General features: G+C 32.2%; 1 protein-coding gene across 2 annotated transcripts in view; it reads left to right on the top strand.

Moving 5' to 3' along the window:
• Positions 1-17,471, top strand: part of LOC106459879 (ankyrin repeat, SAM and basic leucine zipper domain-containing protein 1-like) — a 31,806-nt gene extending 14,335 nt beyond the window's left edge. For both annotated transcript variants that reach the window (XM_013919550.2, XM_022386438.1), the window contains 6 exons: positions 5,452-5,591; positions 7,885-8,017; positions 11,059-11,174; positions 12,368-12,488; positions 13,045-13,149; positions 14,080-17,471. In XM_013919550.2, coding sequence (XP_013775004.2) covers positions 5,452-5,591; positions 7,885-8,017; positions 11,059-11,174; positions 12,368-12,488; positions 13,045-13,149; positions 14,080-14,268 — 804 coding nt within the window. In that variant the 3' untranslated portion in view covers positions 14,269-17,471. The remainder of the gene's footprint in view (positions 1-5,451; positions 5,592-7,884; positions 8,018-11,058; positions 11,175-12,367; positions 12,489-13,044; positions 13,150-14,079) is intronic.
• Positions 17,472-18,040: the final 569 nt, after the last annotated feature.

Below are 18,040 nucleotides of genomic sequence, written 5' to 3'. Positions count from 1 at the left end.
GGAAGTAAGATGTGGAGTAATATAGCCCTAATACTTATTAGAAGTAAGGTGCGGAGTAATATTGCCCTAATACTTATTACGAAGTATGGTTTGGAGTAACATTGCCCTAATACTAATTAGAAAATTAGATGTGGAGTGATATTGCCCTAATACTTATTAGGAAGTAAGATGTGGAGTAATATAGCCCTAATACTTATTAGAAGTAACGTGCGGAGTAATTTAATTAGCCATGAAGATGACACACCACGATGTTCTGGCCAATAAATAATTAGCCATGAAGATGACACACCACGATGTTCTGTCCAATAAATAATTAGCCATAAAGATGACACACCACGATGTTCTGTCCAATGAATAATTAGCCACGCATAAGCAACAGAAACTAATCCAACTGTTGGTGTTTCAAAGCTATACTGATTACCTAGTTCGATAACCATAACTCGAGACAAGAACAATAGTCATCAGGTTACCGTGTCTTTTGTTTTATTTTTAGCAGCGGTATAGCGGCTCATAGAATGGGTCAAAGTTGTTTTTTTTTTATCAATTACAAACTTTTAGCTCATATCTCCGTCATTTCTTGACCGATTTGAGATCTAATTACAGTTTTGGACTCAGGAGGTCAAACCCTTTCGATTGATGTATCACGATCTGGTAGATTATTTTTTTCTAATCCCGCCTGAAAGAGTACAGATCCTGATGAGTAATAAAATCATCGGGTATACGCGAGCCCCACCTTTGGTATTGCTGGTGCATAAAAATATAGCTACTAAAAAGGGTAAAAAACAATGTCTCGAAGATTAATTTGGTCTAATCCTTCCTATAATAATTTCAAGTGTCGCGGCTATTGATGAGTCCCTCTTGTTTTTTAATATGATCGTATATTAAAACTGAAACAACAGCTGCCTTGTTTATTCCGCTTTGTTCGTCAGATAGACTTATTAAATACAGATGATATACATGTATTTTGCAGTCAGTCACTTCAACTGCTGAAAGAAATCCTTATTTAGGCTCATTACGTTATTAGTGAAACAACAGTGTCCGTGGGAGATTACTGTTATATAACATCGTTTTGTGGCTAACAGAACCAAACTTGGCAAGCGGAGATGATGTGGCCGGAGGTATCCTTTTTGTATTTTGCGTAGTTCTCCTACCAAGTGAATATCAATGGCAGACAAGCCAGGCCGGAAGGTCACCCAGGGATGATAGGGTTTAAGAGTAGGTTTTTGCGGATCGCTGAACCTGAATCTATTATCAAATTTTGTATTCCTGGCCTACCTCGGGATTCTGAGGGGGGGGGGCGCATGTTTGAAACTATATTCGTACTTGAGGATGAAAAACCTTGTCGAAACGTTGTACATTTGCTGTTATGTTAAACGTATATTAAAGTTTTTCTTCATTACCCATTCAAGCCGTCTCCAGCCATTATTATTTCATTCAAAAGCTAATGAGACCAAATGTGGCACACGTACTCAGGTGGGTGTCCCAACGGGGGTTGTTTTCGGTTACGCCCCCCCCCCCCACACACACACACTTTGGGGATAGCTATTACAATCTAAATACAACAAACTGCTGTTCAAATACTGGTGATCAATAACACATAGATTAAGAAATAGATGTTTAGTTTCTTCATTCGCCTATCTCAGTTTATTGATTTGTCTCACACATCAGATTTCTTCTTCCCTTCCTCTATTTCGTTGAACTCCTCCTGTCTTACTAGCTATTTTCCAGACTAACGCCGACCCGCTCCCTTTGTTTAGGTCATTGCACCTTGTTCAATCTTTCATGACCAGAAACTAAACCCGTATTTCTGGTCAGTGATTGTGAGTATTAGAGCAATATTACTCCACACCTTACTTCCTAATAAGTATTAGGGCAATATCACTCCACATCTAATTTTCTAATTAGTATTAGGGCAATGATGACACACCACGATGTTCTGGCCAATAAAGACACACCACGATGTTCTGGCCAATAAATAATGAGCCATGAAGATGACACACCACGATGTTCTGGCCAATAAATAATTAGCCATGAAGATGACACACCACAATGTTCTGGCCAATAAATAATTAGCCATAAAGTGCAAAGCTACACGAAGGCTATCTGCACTAGCCGTCCCTAATTTAGCAGTGTAAGACTAGAGGGAAGGCAGCTAGTCATCACCACCCACCGCCAACTCTTGGGCTACTCTTTTACCAACGAATAGTGGGATTGACCCTCACACTATAACGCCTCCACGGCTGAAAGGGCGAGCATGTTTGGTGTGACGGGGATTCGAACCCGCGACCCTCATATTGCGATTCGAGCGCTCTAACCACCTGGCCATGCCGGGCCTATTTTAATTATTTAACATGTCCATAAAATATCTCCTAATTACTTTACATGATTTGTTTTCAAGTACATTTGAACGTTTTAGTTCATGTCCAAAGCAATAATAGTTATTTAAGACGGTCCGGCATGGCCAGGTGGTTAGGAAGCTCGATTACAAACCTGCGGGTCGCGGGTTCGAATCCCTGTCCCACCAAATATGCTCGCTTTTTCAGCTGTTGTGGCGTTATAATGTGACGGTCAACCCCACTATTCGTTAGTAAAAAGAGTAGCCCAAGAGTTAGCGGTGGGTGGTGATGACTAGCTGTCTTCCCTCTAGTCTTACACTGCTAAAGTAGGGACGGCTAGCGCAGATAGCCCTCGTATAGCTTTGCACGTAATTCAAACAAACAAAGTTATTTAAATATTATAAACTTTCAAGGAATGACGACACAATGTTTTGTCCAATAAATAATTAGCCATGAAGATGACACACCACAATGTTCTGGCCAATAAATAATTAGCCATGAAGATGAAATTCAAAAACAAACAAACAAATAATCCTCCTATGAAAAAAATGATGAATGGAAAAAAAACAACAAAAAGGTCAGCAAATAAAACTAAAACCAGTATTGGTGTCAGTGAATTCTTTATGATCTTTGAAGCCAAACAGGATCACAGATGATCTACTAAACACATTGAATATCAGGGATAATAGCTAATGCTTGACATAAATACATGTACCAGATGAAGTTCATAGAAACTTGTAGTAAGCCTATGTGTAATGCAATATGTGGTAGCAATACAGGCAATATGTCAGTTGGTGACCTAAACAACAATAAGGGAGGCATTATAAACATCATTACAACTGTATAGTACAAAGGAGGGTTTTACTAGTAAAACATCTGAACTGCTGCATAATAGATAATTAGCATTTAATAATCCTGAGTAGGTGACTGGTGTAATACTGTTAAAATTTTTAGATTTAGCCGGTCTCATTTTCAAAACCTGTAAAACATTGAGGAGGGTGAAGATCTGAGACCTTCCAAAGAATGGTCTCAAGACCTACAACACTGAGAAGAAGACAACAGGTACTTCAGGAAATATCTGTGCAAGGCAATCATTCAGTTTTTTCACAATGTACAAAATGTTTCTGAGTTTGAAGTGATAGGTAATGACAAGAGGAATTCTATTTAAAACCTTAGAATGTTTTTCTGATGAATGTTGTTAGCTTTTGCAATCTGTCTGTCTGTCTGTCAATTTCCGTTTCTTTATATCCTCTTTGTAACATGGTTTGTTTTATATCCTTGGTGTGTTTTCTGTAATCTGTTTCATCTGAACAGATTTTCTTTATTCTAAGAGCTTGACTGTAGGTAATGTTCTGTTTAGTGTGAGTAGGGTGACAGCTTTTATAGTGAAGGTACTGTAGTCTGTCTGTAGGTTTTTTGTTCAAGTCAATGTGTAAAATTCCATAACTTAAAAAGACAGTGACATCAAGAAAATTAATTTCCGATATGGTACATTATCTCCACTCAATTAAATAGCTATTTTCGTTCAGTGCTGCCCTCTATAAGCAAATTTATTTTTCGCATGCCAAAAGCCTTGAGCTCCCCCATACCTTACAATCAATTGGTTCCAATGTGTCTTGCATGTAAATCATAATCTGACAACCCTCCACCAGTAAGAGTGCAAAACATTCTCCTGATGCATGTGACTCACTCTATTTGATTCTACCAAACTATCACTTATCGTTTGGCAGTACTTGTGTCAAGACATTTTTGTAGTGCTGTTCAGTTGGTCAAACAATTTCTCACATTGCTGTCATGTGTCCTGTTCATAGATCGGGGGGTTTGAGATTCCCTCCAGTCTGCTGAACTTGAGGTGAAGACAGTATGATTCTTTTTCCTACCTTTATATGGATGTTGGTATCCGGTAGCTGGGTTTTGGATTGTAGTGGACTTGCTGGTGGTATGATCTTCTTTCCTACCCCCACATGGATGTCAGTTCCTGATGGCTGGGTTTTGGATTGTGGTCAACTTACCGATGGTATGATCCTTGTGGCTTGGGTTTTGGATGCAGTTGACTTGCCATGTAAGGTCCATCGTGCCCTAGCCACTCTACACTTAGGGGCACCTCCTTTTACTTTCACCCACATTCCAGTACTGTATGGGATTGAGATTTGTTATATAGTGGTTCAGATCCCTATCCCACCATTGTTCTCTCCTGTAGGGATGTGCTCCTCCCTTTTTTAATGCCCAGTTCCCTGACACCTCATTCCACACTGGGTGAAGAGTATACCTGGTACAGATGTGGTGTGGTCTTCCATGTATGATCCTCTAATGTGAGATCTACTCTTTTAGAGTGTTCTTTGGATGCTTTTGAGGAATGCTTTTTTGTTTTCCCTTGCACCAGACCCTATGCCTATTCAATGTGGGATTCTAGCTATTTATGTGAGAGGAGGTAATGTACTGTATCAGAAATTATAATTTTCCTATATTGAAAATATATTTCCAATAGGTACTTACTCTCACATCCCACCCCCTCCTCCCCACTTAAAATTAGTGCTTCCATTTTCTTACAAAACTCGAAGTGATAGTGTGGTAGAATTGAGTTGAGTCACATGCATCAGGAGAGTGTGTTGCACTCTTATTGTTGGAGGTTGTCACATTATAATTTATATGGGAGACACACTTAAACCAGTTGATTGTTAGGTATGTGGGAGCTCAAGACTTGTGGCATGCGAAAATTTTTTTTTGCTTATACAGGGCAGCACTGAACAAGAATAGCTATTTATGTGAAAGGAGGTAAATACCTATCGGAAATATATTTTCAGTATAGAAAAATTATAACTTGAGTAGGAGAGTAATTAAAGGTAAACATGAATGTTTTGTGAAAGGTGTTTGAATATGAGATATTCTTTAAGTGTTCAAAACTAGCTGTCCAAATGAAAAATATGTCATCTATGTGATGTTTCCATGTATGAGGTTTTCAATATGACCTATAAAAAATTTTTATATAACATGTTTAGATAAAAAAAAATGCTTAGAAAACTTCATTCATAGGATACTTAGTTTAGTAAAGAAATGTACAAATATGTTATGATTCATTGTAATATTTGACTTTTATATACGTTTTGTTTGCAAGATTGGGGAAATCCTGGAAAATTTATCAATGAAGACCCAGAGAGAGTTAAGTGATTCTGACAAGCAGAAACTAGAGGAAGTGGAAGGCCAATCAAATCCCCTTTTAACCACAACTTCAAGTTCCAGTGAAAAACAAGATAGGTTGTTAATTTGATGCTGAAGCTTATTACACTATTTACTATTTTATATCCTTTAAAGACAGTAAGTGTTAACTGTATTTGAATTCAGTATTTGGGAGAATGACATGGTATTTTATGAGACATGAAGCCAGGCAGCAGATGGACAGCACATTTCAAGTATATACAGTATATATGTGTTTAGAATTGTGTGGGAAAAAGTTTTTTGGTATTATTTAAGGGTTTAACACTCTCAATACGGGCTTGGTCAATTTGACTGACCATGTGACCTTTTTGTACTCGTTTAAAGTCTTTATAGATTTAATACTTATAACTCTCAATGTAGTGGGTGTATGTTCACGAAATTTGGCAATCTTTCAGTTAATATTACAAGTCTTTCACATACAAAAAGTTATATTTCTTAGAGAAATATTTTTAATAAAATAAAGTAAGGATTTCTCCATGAATATATTGAGTATTTGTTTTGAATAGTCTGTGTGCAAAGTAATTTTCATGTTAAAATTAAAATACTTTTCCTCATCTCAAAAATTTCAGATGTCCTTTGTGTAATCCCTAAAATCTCTTAAATGCATTTCAAACGTTTTTTTCAGTAAAATTTATAGTTTATCTGTTATTTTCTCTACCCTATCTCAAAATGGATTGGTCAATTCGACCAACCTCATAACCATCAACAAAAATTGAAATAAACTTAAATGAACCTTTTTTCTTTCAATTTTTCTTCAAATTGTAACATGAAACTACATTAGTTTATCCTAAGTAGCTCTAAGTCCGTAACATTATACATGTATTTATAATTAAATTTTATTGCTCTTTGAAACGTGTCTAACTACTTTCCAAACCATAAAAAGTTGTAAATTACTCAGAGAACTATTGTATTACATTACCCACAAGCTGCTCGCGTGTATGTACTGCATGAACCATTTTAATTACATTATTATTATTACTTATTTTACCTACTCTGGTCTTAAATAACTTTAAAAAAATCCATATTTTTAGATTTGAGTTACTTTTATAATAATTAAATATGAAATACAAGAAATAAAATACTTAACTAATCTTCTTTTTCTTGCCATCGGGTTTCGAAGAGAGTTAACCCTAACTTTTTATAGTACTGATAGTAATGCATTTAATAATTTTTATTTAAATATAAAGTAATAACATGCAAAAAGTAGACAAATTCCCTTACCTCTAAAAATTTTTCTGGCTTTCTAACTATGTGACAAGAGCCATTACAAATTCATCCAAGCTAATCATTGACTTTCTCATGGGAACAAAGCTTGTACTGTGAGTGAAATTGATGCTTTCCTGTTCAGAAGACAATGTTATACAATATGTCATTTGATGGATGAAAACCTTGACTTTGGTTATAGGTAATATATAATGAAACATAAGAGAGAACTATCAACAAATTGTGAAAGAGAGGATGTGGCAGGAGGGGTCTGATTTTCTAATCGATAGCTCTATAACCAAACAAAATTGAAGACTATAAAAATTATGGTTTGTTTGAGCAATAATGATTTTATAGAGAGTAATTTACGTTTAATTTCGTACATTCTCGAGAGGTGATGGATAAAATAGGGATGATGACATGCTAAAACAAAATGTGTCACGTGGGTCACACTAGTGGAAATTCAGGTTTTTTTTTTATATTACCTTGTAGAATTAAGAACTTAAAACTTGTATACTATTAAACTATTGATTATTAGCTAAGATTTTATGCTATTCTAATTGGTATAACATAAACAAAAAGTAGTATAATAAAATTTTGAATGTAAGAGACTAAAACCTTGTGTCATGTGCAGTAAAGGATACCTGGGGTGATAGGGTTAAAATACACAGCTCTCGTTTTTGAGCCTTTCAGGAAATGTGGAATAAAGCCTTATGAAGTATAAAGTAGCAATTTAAACTTAGGTTGTAATCATATCTGATATTCTTCAGATTAATCCAGCAAGTAATGTTATACTATTAACTATTTTGGTCTTCTTTATTTTTGTACCAAGTATAATAGGATATATTGAATTATTGCTCAATTAATGTGGAAATATATTCTTTGTAGTATGTAGATTGATGTTGAAGAAGTCACTGATTTTCATTTGAGTAAAATTTTATAAGCTTAAGTTGTTTCTTCAATCTTTTCTGTTTGTCATTAATATACAATAAATAAAGACCTTGAATACTTTTAAGAAATTTATTTGCTTATGACAAACACACATATTCTGAAATGTTTTATTTCAGTGTTTGATTTCATTTAAAATATTAAAATATCGCAGTGTTTTTAATGAGATTTTTGTTTCCAGTAAATACATGAGATTTGGAGACCTTGAAATGTTTCTAAGCAGCTTGGAGCTCTCTGCCCTTATTCCAGTTTTTCATGATCACCAGATCAACTTTCATGATCTTTTGTTGATGACTGAACATGACCTCGAGAAGGTGAGGAACAATTGATTTAATCGAATGTATTGGAGAAAGAACATTCTCTGTAATTCCAGATTTGCTACACATAAAAGGTTGTGGCATGTGCACTCTGAACCCCATACATGCATGTAGGGTTAATTACAATGATAAGAATAAAAAAAATTACCCAAAACTCCTGAACCATTTTAATATATCCAATATTTTGTTCATGAAGGCTTTGTCAAAGACTCAAGTAACAGTATATCTGCAAATGCTAATATAGAGGAAGTTTGAATAAACAGTGTATTTGATTATAACAGTATTCATTATTGTGAAGAACAGAGATTTGTTTCATACATTATCTTTTTTGTTGAAAATGCTTAACAAAGAACTGTTGAAATGGGTTTTTAAAATACCATCACTCCTAATTTTTTATTTTTGTCCATTATGAACAAACTAGTATTAAATTTTCAAATATTTATTTGAAATGTTTCAACTTCAGAATGTTATTTTTTGTTATGATTAGGTACATTATCATTTTTACTATGATATACATTTGTTTTATATGCATGTTAAATAGCTTTATATTGGTTTGAATCATATGAAATGGTGAAAACATTAAACATTTTAACCTTTTCATCATTGTATTTGCACATAAAAAGAGAATTATTTAGTGTATTTGCCAGATTTTTCCAATGTAAAACAAAACATTGGTAGAAAACTTAAAAAATTAAAATTTAAAATTGGTGATTAAATGTTTGAAAGCAATTAAAGTGATGAGAAATATTATTTGAAGCTATTGAATGATAAATAGGTACATATTGTGAGAAAAAGTAAGAGTATACAATGTTTTATGTTTTGCACTAGAAAGACAGTTCATTTCAGGATCTTGATCACAGCTGATCAACTTCACTTTTATGTACTTTCTACATGCTGAGGTTTTACTAAGCTTGTTTTATCTTATGTTGGTTCTCAGAACAAATTCTTAAAGATAATGAAGTATTATAAATAAAGTTTGTGTTTGAGAACATCACATCAGACTGAATACATGTTTTTTTCTCACAATTATTTTAGTGAGCCTATTACTTAGATCCAAGGTATGTTCTCATACTGACCAGCAATTCTCCTTTATGGAGACATGCGATATAGTCCTTTGCCAAGGGCATGCTATGATTTGTAGCATGCATTGTCCCTATTGTTGTATTTCATTCCAAAAATGAAACTAGTTGGTGAAATTGTTTGAAATTTGATAAGTACATTCCTAAAAGTATGTAGTTTCAGAAAAATAAAATGTTTAATTTTGATTTTTTATGCTATTTATAATAAAAAAATTGTTATTTAATGTAGTTATTTGCACTCTGAATAGTTCATGTGGAAAATGATTATTATATGAAGTATAAAAATAAGAATTTTTAACTTACAGTTATCACATTCCATTTGCATAATCTCTAGAACCTCATAAATGAAAATTTTTAAGGTAAATGTTTATATTTTATTTTCCATTTTCTCTACCATATCACTAACTCTATCTATTATCATCAACATACAGTGCAATGAAATGTTTAAAATTAACAAATGGAAATATGTACATACCTTTCAATTCTTTGTAGAAATCTACTAGAATAGTCATATTTTTCTTATATATGTATTTTTATGTCTTTATCTTTTAACTTATAGTCTGTTTTTAATTTTCATTTCAAATTCTTTGCCTTTTACTATTTATGACGATACAAAACTGATACCCATGGAGCTTTATGAAGTAATTTTGGCAGACTCCATGCACAAACTCGTTGAAAAAAAAAGGTGGGGCTTATACACGTGCTGTGTTTATAAGCTTTTAAAATCCAGGTGACAACAAGTTAAACTTATAAAAATCATTAAACTCTTCGAAATATGCATTCTAAAATATAAATAATACATAATTAACAAAAATATTAAAGTAAAACCTAAACACATTTTAACAGTCTGTCATTCCAGTATGTACAAGATGAGAAAGTATAGCCAAACACTAGGGGCCCTGCACTCGATAATGGACTAAGCTTCATTTTTATGTTATACGTACAAAACCATACAGTGCTAATGTCTCTTCCCCAAGTTAGCTAAATAGAGGGAAATCTGCTCTTTCTGTTGGTTATAAGCATACCATTCAACTTCAAACTGTTGCTCAGTGACATAGCTTCGACTTCACGAACTTAGAAAGAAGTTACAGTGGTTTCCTGTTGGGAAGAAATTCTTGAAATGTTTCCAGATGGTAATAAACTACATCTGTATGGTGGACTTTGACTGTGTAATGTAACAGTCTATATTAGCTACTCACATTTGCTTGTATAAATTGTAACCCTGAGCAGACCACGTGACAGCAAAAAAACTGTAGTTTTAATTGCTGTTTTAGGTATTTCTTTTAAAAATAGAGGAATAAAACATAGATAATATAAAACTTTAAATTATAGCATACTTGATAGTAATAATTTCATTAAAATACATTGATAGTAAAATGGTTTAATTAAATTTTGAATGTAATGCAGCACCAATGCAGAAAGAAATTTAAAAATGATTGCTATAGGTATAAAAGATTCATCTAAGATGCTATTTTTTTCATTAGAGTATATCTAAAGATTGAGTAAAGCAGCTGTAATAAAAATGTCTGATAGTGTCTTTCATAACTTTTTTGGGCCTACGAATCTTTCAGATTTTTCTAGCCAAGCAATACCCCACCCCCACCCCATAATATATTATTATTAATCTTTCTTCTTCTAGTTTTTTTTTAAATGTGTTAAAGCTGAATAACTGCATTTTACAGAATTCAAGAGCATTTTTCTAGTATTAGAATTCATTATTAAAGTCTGGTTGGTTACTTAGCCACATTATTATAGTATGTTCTATGTTTCTGATGCATACTGCATTCCAAACAAGTTTCTACAATTGGCTGGCTTGTTTAGCATGAGTATGTAGTTTGTTTTCAAGAACTGAAAACAAGTATGTAGATGTATTGCTACTTAATGGACCATTAGTGAAAAGATAAATTTTGTTTTGTGTACGTGCAGAATTTCCTAAGGATATTTTTTTTTTTTTAACAGGTAGGAGTAGATAAATTTGGAGTTCGGAAGAAAATTCTAGATGCTATCCATGAAGTACATGAGAAAAAATGGGAGAAGTCCAGCCTCCCAGACTTAAAGCAGAAGAAATACATTAGGTGAGAAATGTTGAAGTCTTCCTTACTTAAAACACGTTTATCAGGGGAAGAATGTTTCAACTCTCCTGTGTTACAGTAGAATAACTATTGGTTGAAAATATTCCATCTTTTTTTTTTAATCTATAAAATAATTATATCATGTAGAGAAAGTTTCGTATGTTTTATGGTTTTTGTAACAGAATTGTTATATCCAGTGGTAACTCTTCCAACTTTATTCTGATAAGAAATAGTAATTGTATCAGATGAAAAATATATCAACCTGTATGAGGTAAAAATAGAATAAAAATATCAGGTGAAAAATGCCCCAAACTTTCTGGGGTAAAGAATAATTAAATCAGATGAAAAATATTCCAACCTGTCTGAGGTTAAGCAAATAGATATATTGAAGTCGAGAATGTTCAAGCTTCCCTGTGTAAAACAATAACAGTGTGTCAAGTGGAGAATGTTCAAGCTTCCCTGTGTAAAACAATAACAGTGTGTCAAGTGGAGAATGTTCAAGCTTCCCTGTGTAAAACAATAACAGTGTGTCAAGTGGAGAATGTTCTAACTTCCCTGTGTAAAACAAAAACAGTGTGTCAAGTGGAGAATGTTTAAACTTCCCTGTGTAAAACAATAATAGTGTGTCAAGTGGAGAATGTTCAAGCTTCCCTGTGTAAAACAATAACAGTGTGTCAAGTGGAGAATGTTCTAACTTCCCTGTGTAAAACAAAAACAGTGTGTCAAGTGGAGAATGTTTAAACTTCCCTGTGTAAAACAATAAAAACGTGTCAAGTGAAGAATGTATTAACTTTCCTGTGTAAAACAAAACAGTGTGTCAAGTGGAGAATGTACTAACTTCCCTGTGTAAAACAATAACAATGTGTCAAGTGAAAAATGTACTAACTTCCCTGTGTGAAACAATATATATATATATATATAACAATGTGTCAAGTGAAGAATGTTCTAACTTCCCTGTGTAAAATAATAAGCCTTCCTGGTCAAAGTAGAATAGAGCTTACAAAATATGTGATTCAATTTTCCTAAAGTAGAAGGTATGTATGTATATATATATATATTTGAGGTGTAGGAGGTAAAAAAAGTTAATGTTTTAAACAAGCCAAAAATGTAGAATAAAAACAGATTTTCTACTTTTTTCACTTCAAGTTGAATGAGAAGACAAAGCCTAATTTTTTCTAATTGTTCTGTTTCTGTAGTTGTCCAGATGCTGTTGCTTTAATGGCTAATATTGCCCAACACCTTAGTTATATACAAAGTACAGTGCTGTACCTACGGAAACAAATTCAGAACCAGCCTCGGCTGTTAGAATTAGGCCAGGTAAGATACTGTGAAGTACTTCTTGAGAATGAACTACAAAAATAACAACAAAAATTAATCTGTTATCATGGGCTTATCATTTAGTGTATGATTTTTTTATTAATATGTAACATCTCACTGAGTTGATATTTTGTGTGAATGTTTTATAGATTTGAGATATTATGTACTCTTGTTTTGACAGTGTTTTTTTGTATCTGAAAACTTCATTTATTGTATATGAAAAAATTTGTTTTGTTTCCCATACAATCAAATACTTTTTATTCAACCAATTTCTGGAAGTTGTGCAAACAAAGTAGTGTGTATGTTTTGAAACGGCAGGTAATTGAATCATTTTTAATCAGATTTAGATTTAGTTTAAGTTTGTTTTAGCTATAAAACTACACAGTGGGCTATCTGTGCTGTTCATGGTATGGGGGGTAGCTACATAATTTCCAAGACTAAGGGCGTTATTAGTGCAGACAGATGAAATATTGTTAATAAAAATTAATTACGTTCTAATTATGACAATAATATTCCTGAAATATATGAATATAAAAACTTTTTTTTCGTTGTGTAGGAGATAAACAATATTCAACAGCTGACTAAAGAAACATATCAAAGTATGAAAAATATCCAATCTCTTCAAGAAGAGATAAATTGCCTGAAAATGCATCTGTACAAGGCAAGTTACTTGCAAAAAAATAGTACATTGGTATATTTGTAATTTTTAATTTGTGGTAATTCATGTTTGTTATTAGAAAAACTGTTGAGAAGTAGGTCAACAAATGTATTTTACTAGTTGAATGGTTCAAGAGATGAGTTGTTTTCAATTATCTAGGGCTACAGTGTAAAAATATTTCCGATATGTGTAGACAACCTGTCACAGAAGCATCTCTTTGTACTCCTGTATTCCAAAGCTTTCAGAAAAAAAAATTATTTTGTATGCTGAAAAAGATATATCATCAGTGATGAAATTGTAATAATGTGTATGAATTACAAAGTGAACTACAAGATTGGGAACATCTTACAATTAAAATAAATGAAAAACTACTTCCATTAACCAAGCACCTTTTTTTTAATTGGTGGTCATTGGGATGGTCACTAAGAGAGTGTTCCTGTTATTGTAATAGTTTCCCCACGTTGTCAATCAACTAGATATATTTCTCCTGGGGGTGGGGTTCAACCTTAGTTTGTAAACAGATCTCCAAACATTGTGTATGTTAAAAATAGACTTATGAAGAAAGTATGGTATGTATGTAGACACACACACAAATTGGTTTGGTGGAACTTGGTATTTTAGGGTTTATCAGTGAAATGTTGAGGAAAAATTTATTTTTACATTCTTTTCTCTGGATATTTTTTATTGTTTTTACAGTTTCAAATGGCTTTAAAGTTATTGGAATGTTCAATTTAAGGCTAGCTTTCAGAAATGAATAAAAACCAGATTTTATTCTTTTCTATATATCAGAATAACAATGCATAAGCTGTAAATAATGAAAATTTTATGTTGGTCAAACAATTGAAGATTTTCAAATTTTTATATCAAGAAACTTGTTACAATTTTATTTTTTGAATAGATTAGTACTTATGAAAGTTATTTTTTTTCCTGTAGATTCAGAATAATGTGCAGTACCTCCCTGCAGATATTATTAAAGGGCAATCTGACGAACATCAAACCAGCCAGAACAAATCCAAGAAAATCATAGTAATTGGACTAGGCACAATAGCTGTTGGAATTATGGGTAGTTTACTGTGGAAAAATCATGAAAAATTACAAATATTGTGGACTTTCAGAAAGTAGAAATGAGACAATTCAACGTTTCTCAAGAAAACTTGTAGTAAACACTTTGTAATTTTGCAAGAAACTGTTCAATGATATCGGAACTATTCACTAGTACAAGGCTCTGCTTGAGTGGAGCATGAGTTTCTCAAAGATACACAATCAGAACTTATTTTCTTTTATTTATTTCACTTTTTCTGTGATGCTTCTTGTCCCCTGATGTGACAGTGGGAAATTTATGGACTTACAACATTAATATACGGGGTTTGATTTCCCGTGGTGGACACAGCAGATAGTGCCTAATGTGTTTTACTTTAAATAACAAACAAGTAAATAAGTGATGCTCCTAACGTGCACTTTTTTCATAATCAGTATGAGATGCTTTGATTATAAAAAGAAAGACAGATATCACCTGTAATAAAGACATTTGAACAACTTTCAAACTCCTTACACATTCTTGATGTGTACACTGCAACAGTAAATTCTATCTTCATTTTCATGGCAGCATGATGAGCTTTGGCTAATCTATTGGATTAAATACTTCTAGGAGAGATTTGACAAGATGTGTAAACATCAATGATGATACTCTGGTTGCTATTAATAAAGCTCCTATAGGTATTACAATTAAGTTCATTTGTAAAAAAAAAAAAAACTTTCACACTTGTTTGTTGATATTGAATTGATATTGTTGATGGTCCTGTAGAGTGGGAGTAGTTTCGATGGAATGTCTTTCTTTTTACTATAGTTAGAAATGTACTCTTGAAATCCTTGCACTATTTGTCTCTCTCTTCAATTTGTAGACAAACACATAATATTCTTCTTTTTCTCTCCAATTGTCAAGTCAGTCTTTTTGGGCCAATGTATGAGATACAGTACTTTGAAACCATTAAGTATTCCTACACCAGTGTCAGTCAGGTAGAGTCTTATAATAATGTGTCACCTTGACAGTTCTGTGCAAGGAAACTCCTTAGAACTTCAATCAGTTAAGTAGCTTGGTTAGCTTGAGTTGAGTATGGGCCACAATTCTCAACCCTGCTTTCAAAGAGTTTAACTTATTGTACATCTTAGATATTAAAATTACTGTAGTTCAAGACAATTCTAATAGTTTCTGAAGAGCATCACACATTAGTATAAAATTTCACACTAAATGAACAGTGGTAATTTGATTATTTAGGCCTTTGTACAAACTCCTGTCCTTGGATTACCTTTGGGATGTATCTGTAAAATAGTTATACAAAGCTGAGTAGTTTTCTCAAACAGTAGAGGCTGTCGGGAAAAGGTTTACAGAATCTTTCATTTCTGTGTGAATCAGAAATACAAGTGTGTAGAAAACTAAAGTAGTGGACTTTTCAGTTAAAATAGCATGTTTTGATTTGGATTTGATTATGTTGGAAATGTATTTTGCATTTGTACTCTTTGAAATGTATTATACAGTAATCACAAAAAAACGTTGTACCTCATTGTTTATAACTTGTGAAATATGGCCATGCAACATTTCAACACTCTTCTTAGGTTATCATGAGGCAAAAGAAAATAATGATAATTTGGCACATTAGAGAATATAAGATTAACATAATGTTCTAAGTGAGAACAACGACAATAAAATTAACCAACAGTATTGTTGACTATTTACAAACAGTATCTATGAAGTGGAAGAAATAAGATTAAATACCTTTATTTTTTTTTCTATATTCTTATAAACATTTTATAATTAAAGTGGTTTATTTTAAAACAAATTAAGTGGGTAGGAGGAGTGTGTTATACTTAAAACATGGGACATTTGTTTTATGAATAGACATTCTTTGATTCAAAGTTCAAGGTCAGAATTACCATTTATAGGAAGTATCAGTTCAACTTCAAGGCTGTTTAACTTTTGCAAATCATTTTCACTTACAAGGGCTAGAGAGATAGCTAATTCTGTTTTGCAACATAATATGCACTTCTGAATACTTTACCAGTGGTTTCTTCATGATATGCCATACTTTTAGCACTAACGTTCTCAAGTAGTTCAGTTTTAGAAGATTATGAAATTTTTATTTAGGCCTTATATGTCCTTACGTTTTTTCCCTAAAGAATATTTAATGTATGGATTTTGTATCCCCATAGCAAAAAATTTGAATTATCACCAACTACACAGAGATTTTCATTTCAATATACTTATCTACTCTGAATGTTTGAATCTTAGAAAATATATTGCAACTAAGTTGTCCATTTTTGACAATGATCCAGTAATTTTTTCCACAAGAATCAAATATTTGACCCAAAGACCAGTACACAGGCAAATCAATGTTTGTAGGCCTACTATTATCAGATTTGTCTTAATTTCTATAAGGCCTAGGTTCTTCTTTTCAGTTAGATTTTACATCTTGTCAACAGCTACGCTTGTAATGGTAAGACTTAGCACAGTATATCACAGTTCACATGTTTAATTTTTTTTTAATTGCTGTAACAGGTGAATTTGAAAAATATGGTTAAATTTTACAATTTACTGCCTTATTACCAGTATTTTCATGGTCATTTTTATGTCATTTGATGTTGTGCTGATCATAAGGAATTTCCTGCACCACTCAACATATTTTTGAAAACATTTTTATTTATACTTGCTTGGTATATAGAATGGGGAAAGGGTTCTGATTCTGAGATGCAGCTCCATTGAAGCACTGCTTATCAGGCCCAGTTCTCGTATTAGTGAATAGTTGATACAATAACGGTGTTCTGGTCAAGTATTGGGAGTTTTAGTAAACTATTGTTGAATAGTTTAGTGTTTTCAATACAGTACTAGAGAGTGGTCAGTCTTCCAGCAATGTTCTAGTGATTTATGTGTATATAGTTCTTACTGTGATTTCTTTGAAATGAAATCTAGAAAAGTTCCTCTGAAATAAAGTTTTTAGTGCCAAAGAGAAAAAAAAAATAATGAGAAGTGAAAAATTCACAGTTTGAATAAGTAAGGTTTCTGAAAAAATAAATACTTATCATTTATAAGTCATTAAAATTTCACTCAACTCAAAAGAACTGTTAAATGTTTTCTTATGATTATAGCATGAAAGTTCTAAAACTTATTTTTAGAGTTGGTCAACATTTAGAAAATTGAAGTGTTCCTAGTAATTGGATTATTTTAGTGTAAAATTTTCCGTGATGTTTAACTTTCATAATAAGATATTACTGTGGTTTTGAATATAAAAAAACTAAAATAAATAAATGACTGGATTGAAATGTACATGAAAAAAAAAGATATATTAAAAAATAAAATTTTGAACACAATATTATAATGGTCATTTGTATCATTTTTAGAATTAAGAAGATGTTAATAATGTTTTGTTGAAAACAAGTCTTAGGGAAACTCAAGTGACACCAGCTTTGATCCTCAACAAGGCGAATCCACTTGTTTAGATTGATCATTTAGATTTTTCAATTATTTTACAAAATGTATTTTCTCTACCCTTAAGTCAACGGTTTTCAAAGTTTACAACTAAAATAATTTTATTTTTCTAATAAACTACTTTAGAAGACAAGCAAGAGTTATTTGTAAACTAAGTTTTTATTTGATAAACAAATTGTTACTAAGTTTTTATTTGATAAACAAATTGTTACTAAGTTTTTATTTGATAAACAAATTGTTACTAAGTTTTTATTTGATAAACAAATTGTTACTAAGTTTTTATTTGATAAACAAATTGTTACTAAGTTTTTATTTGATAAACATTGTTACGAAGTTTTTATTTGATAAACATTGTTACTAAGTTTTTATTTGATAAACAAATTGTTACTAAGTTTTTATTTAGTATAAACAGTA

This window comes from Limulus polyphemus, unplaced genomic scaffold (assembly GCF_000517525.1).
Source record: "Limulus polyphemus unplaced genomic scaffold, Limulus_polyphemus-2.1.2 Scaffold673, whole genome shotgun sequence".
Classification (NCBI taxonomy): Eukaryota; Metazoa; Arthropoda; class Merostomata; order Xiphosura; family Limulidae; genus Limulus; species Limulus polyphemus.
Note: the sequence above shows the minus strand (reverse complement) of the source record. Positions and strands in the feature narration are given on the sequence as shown.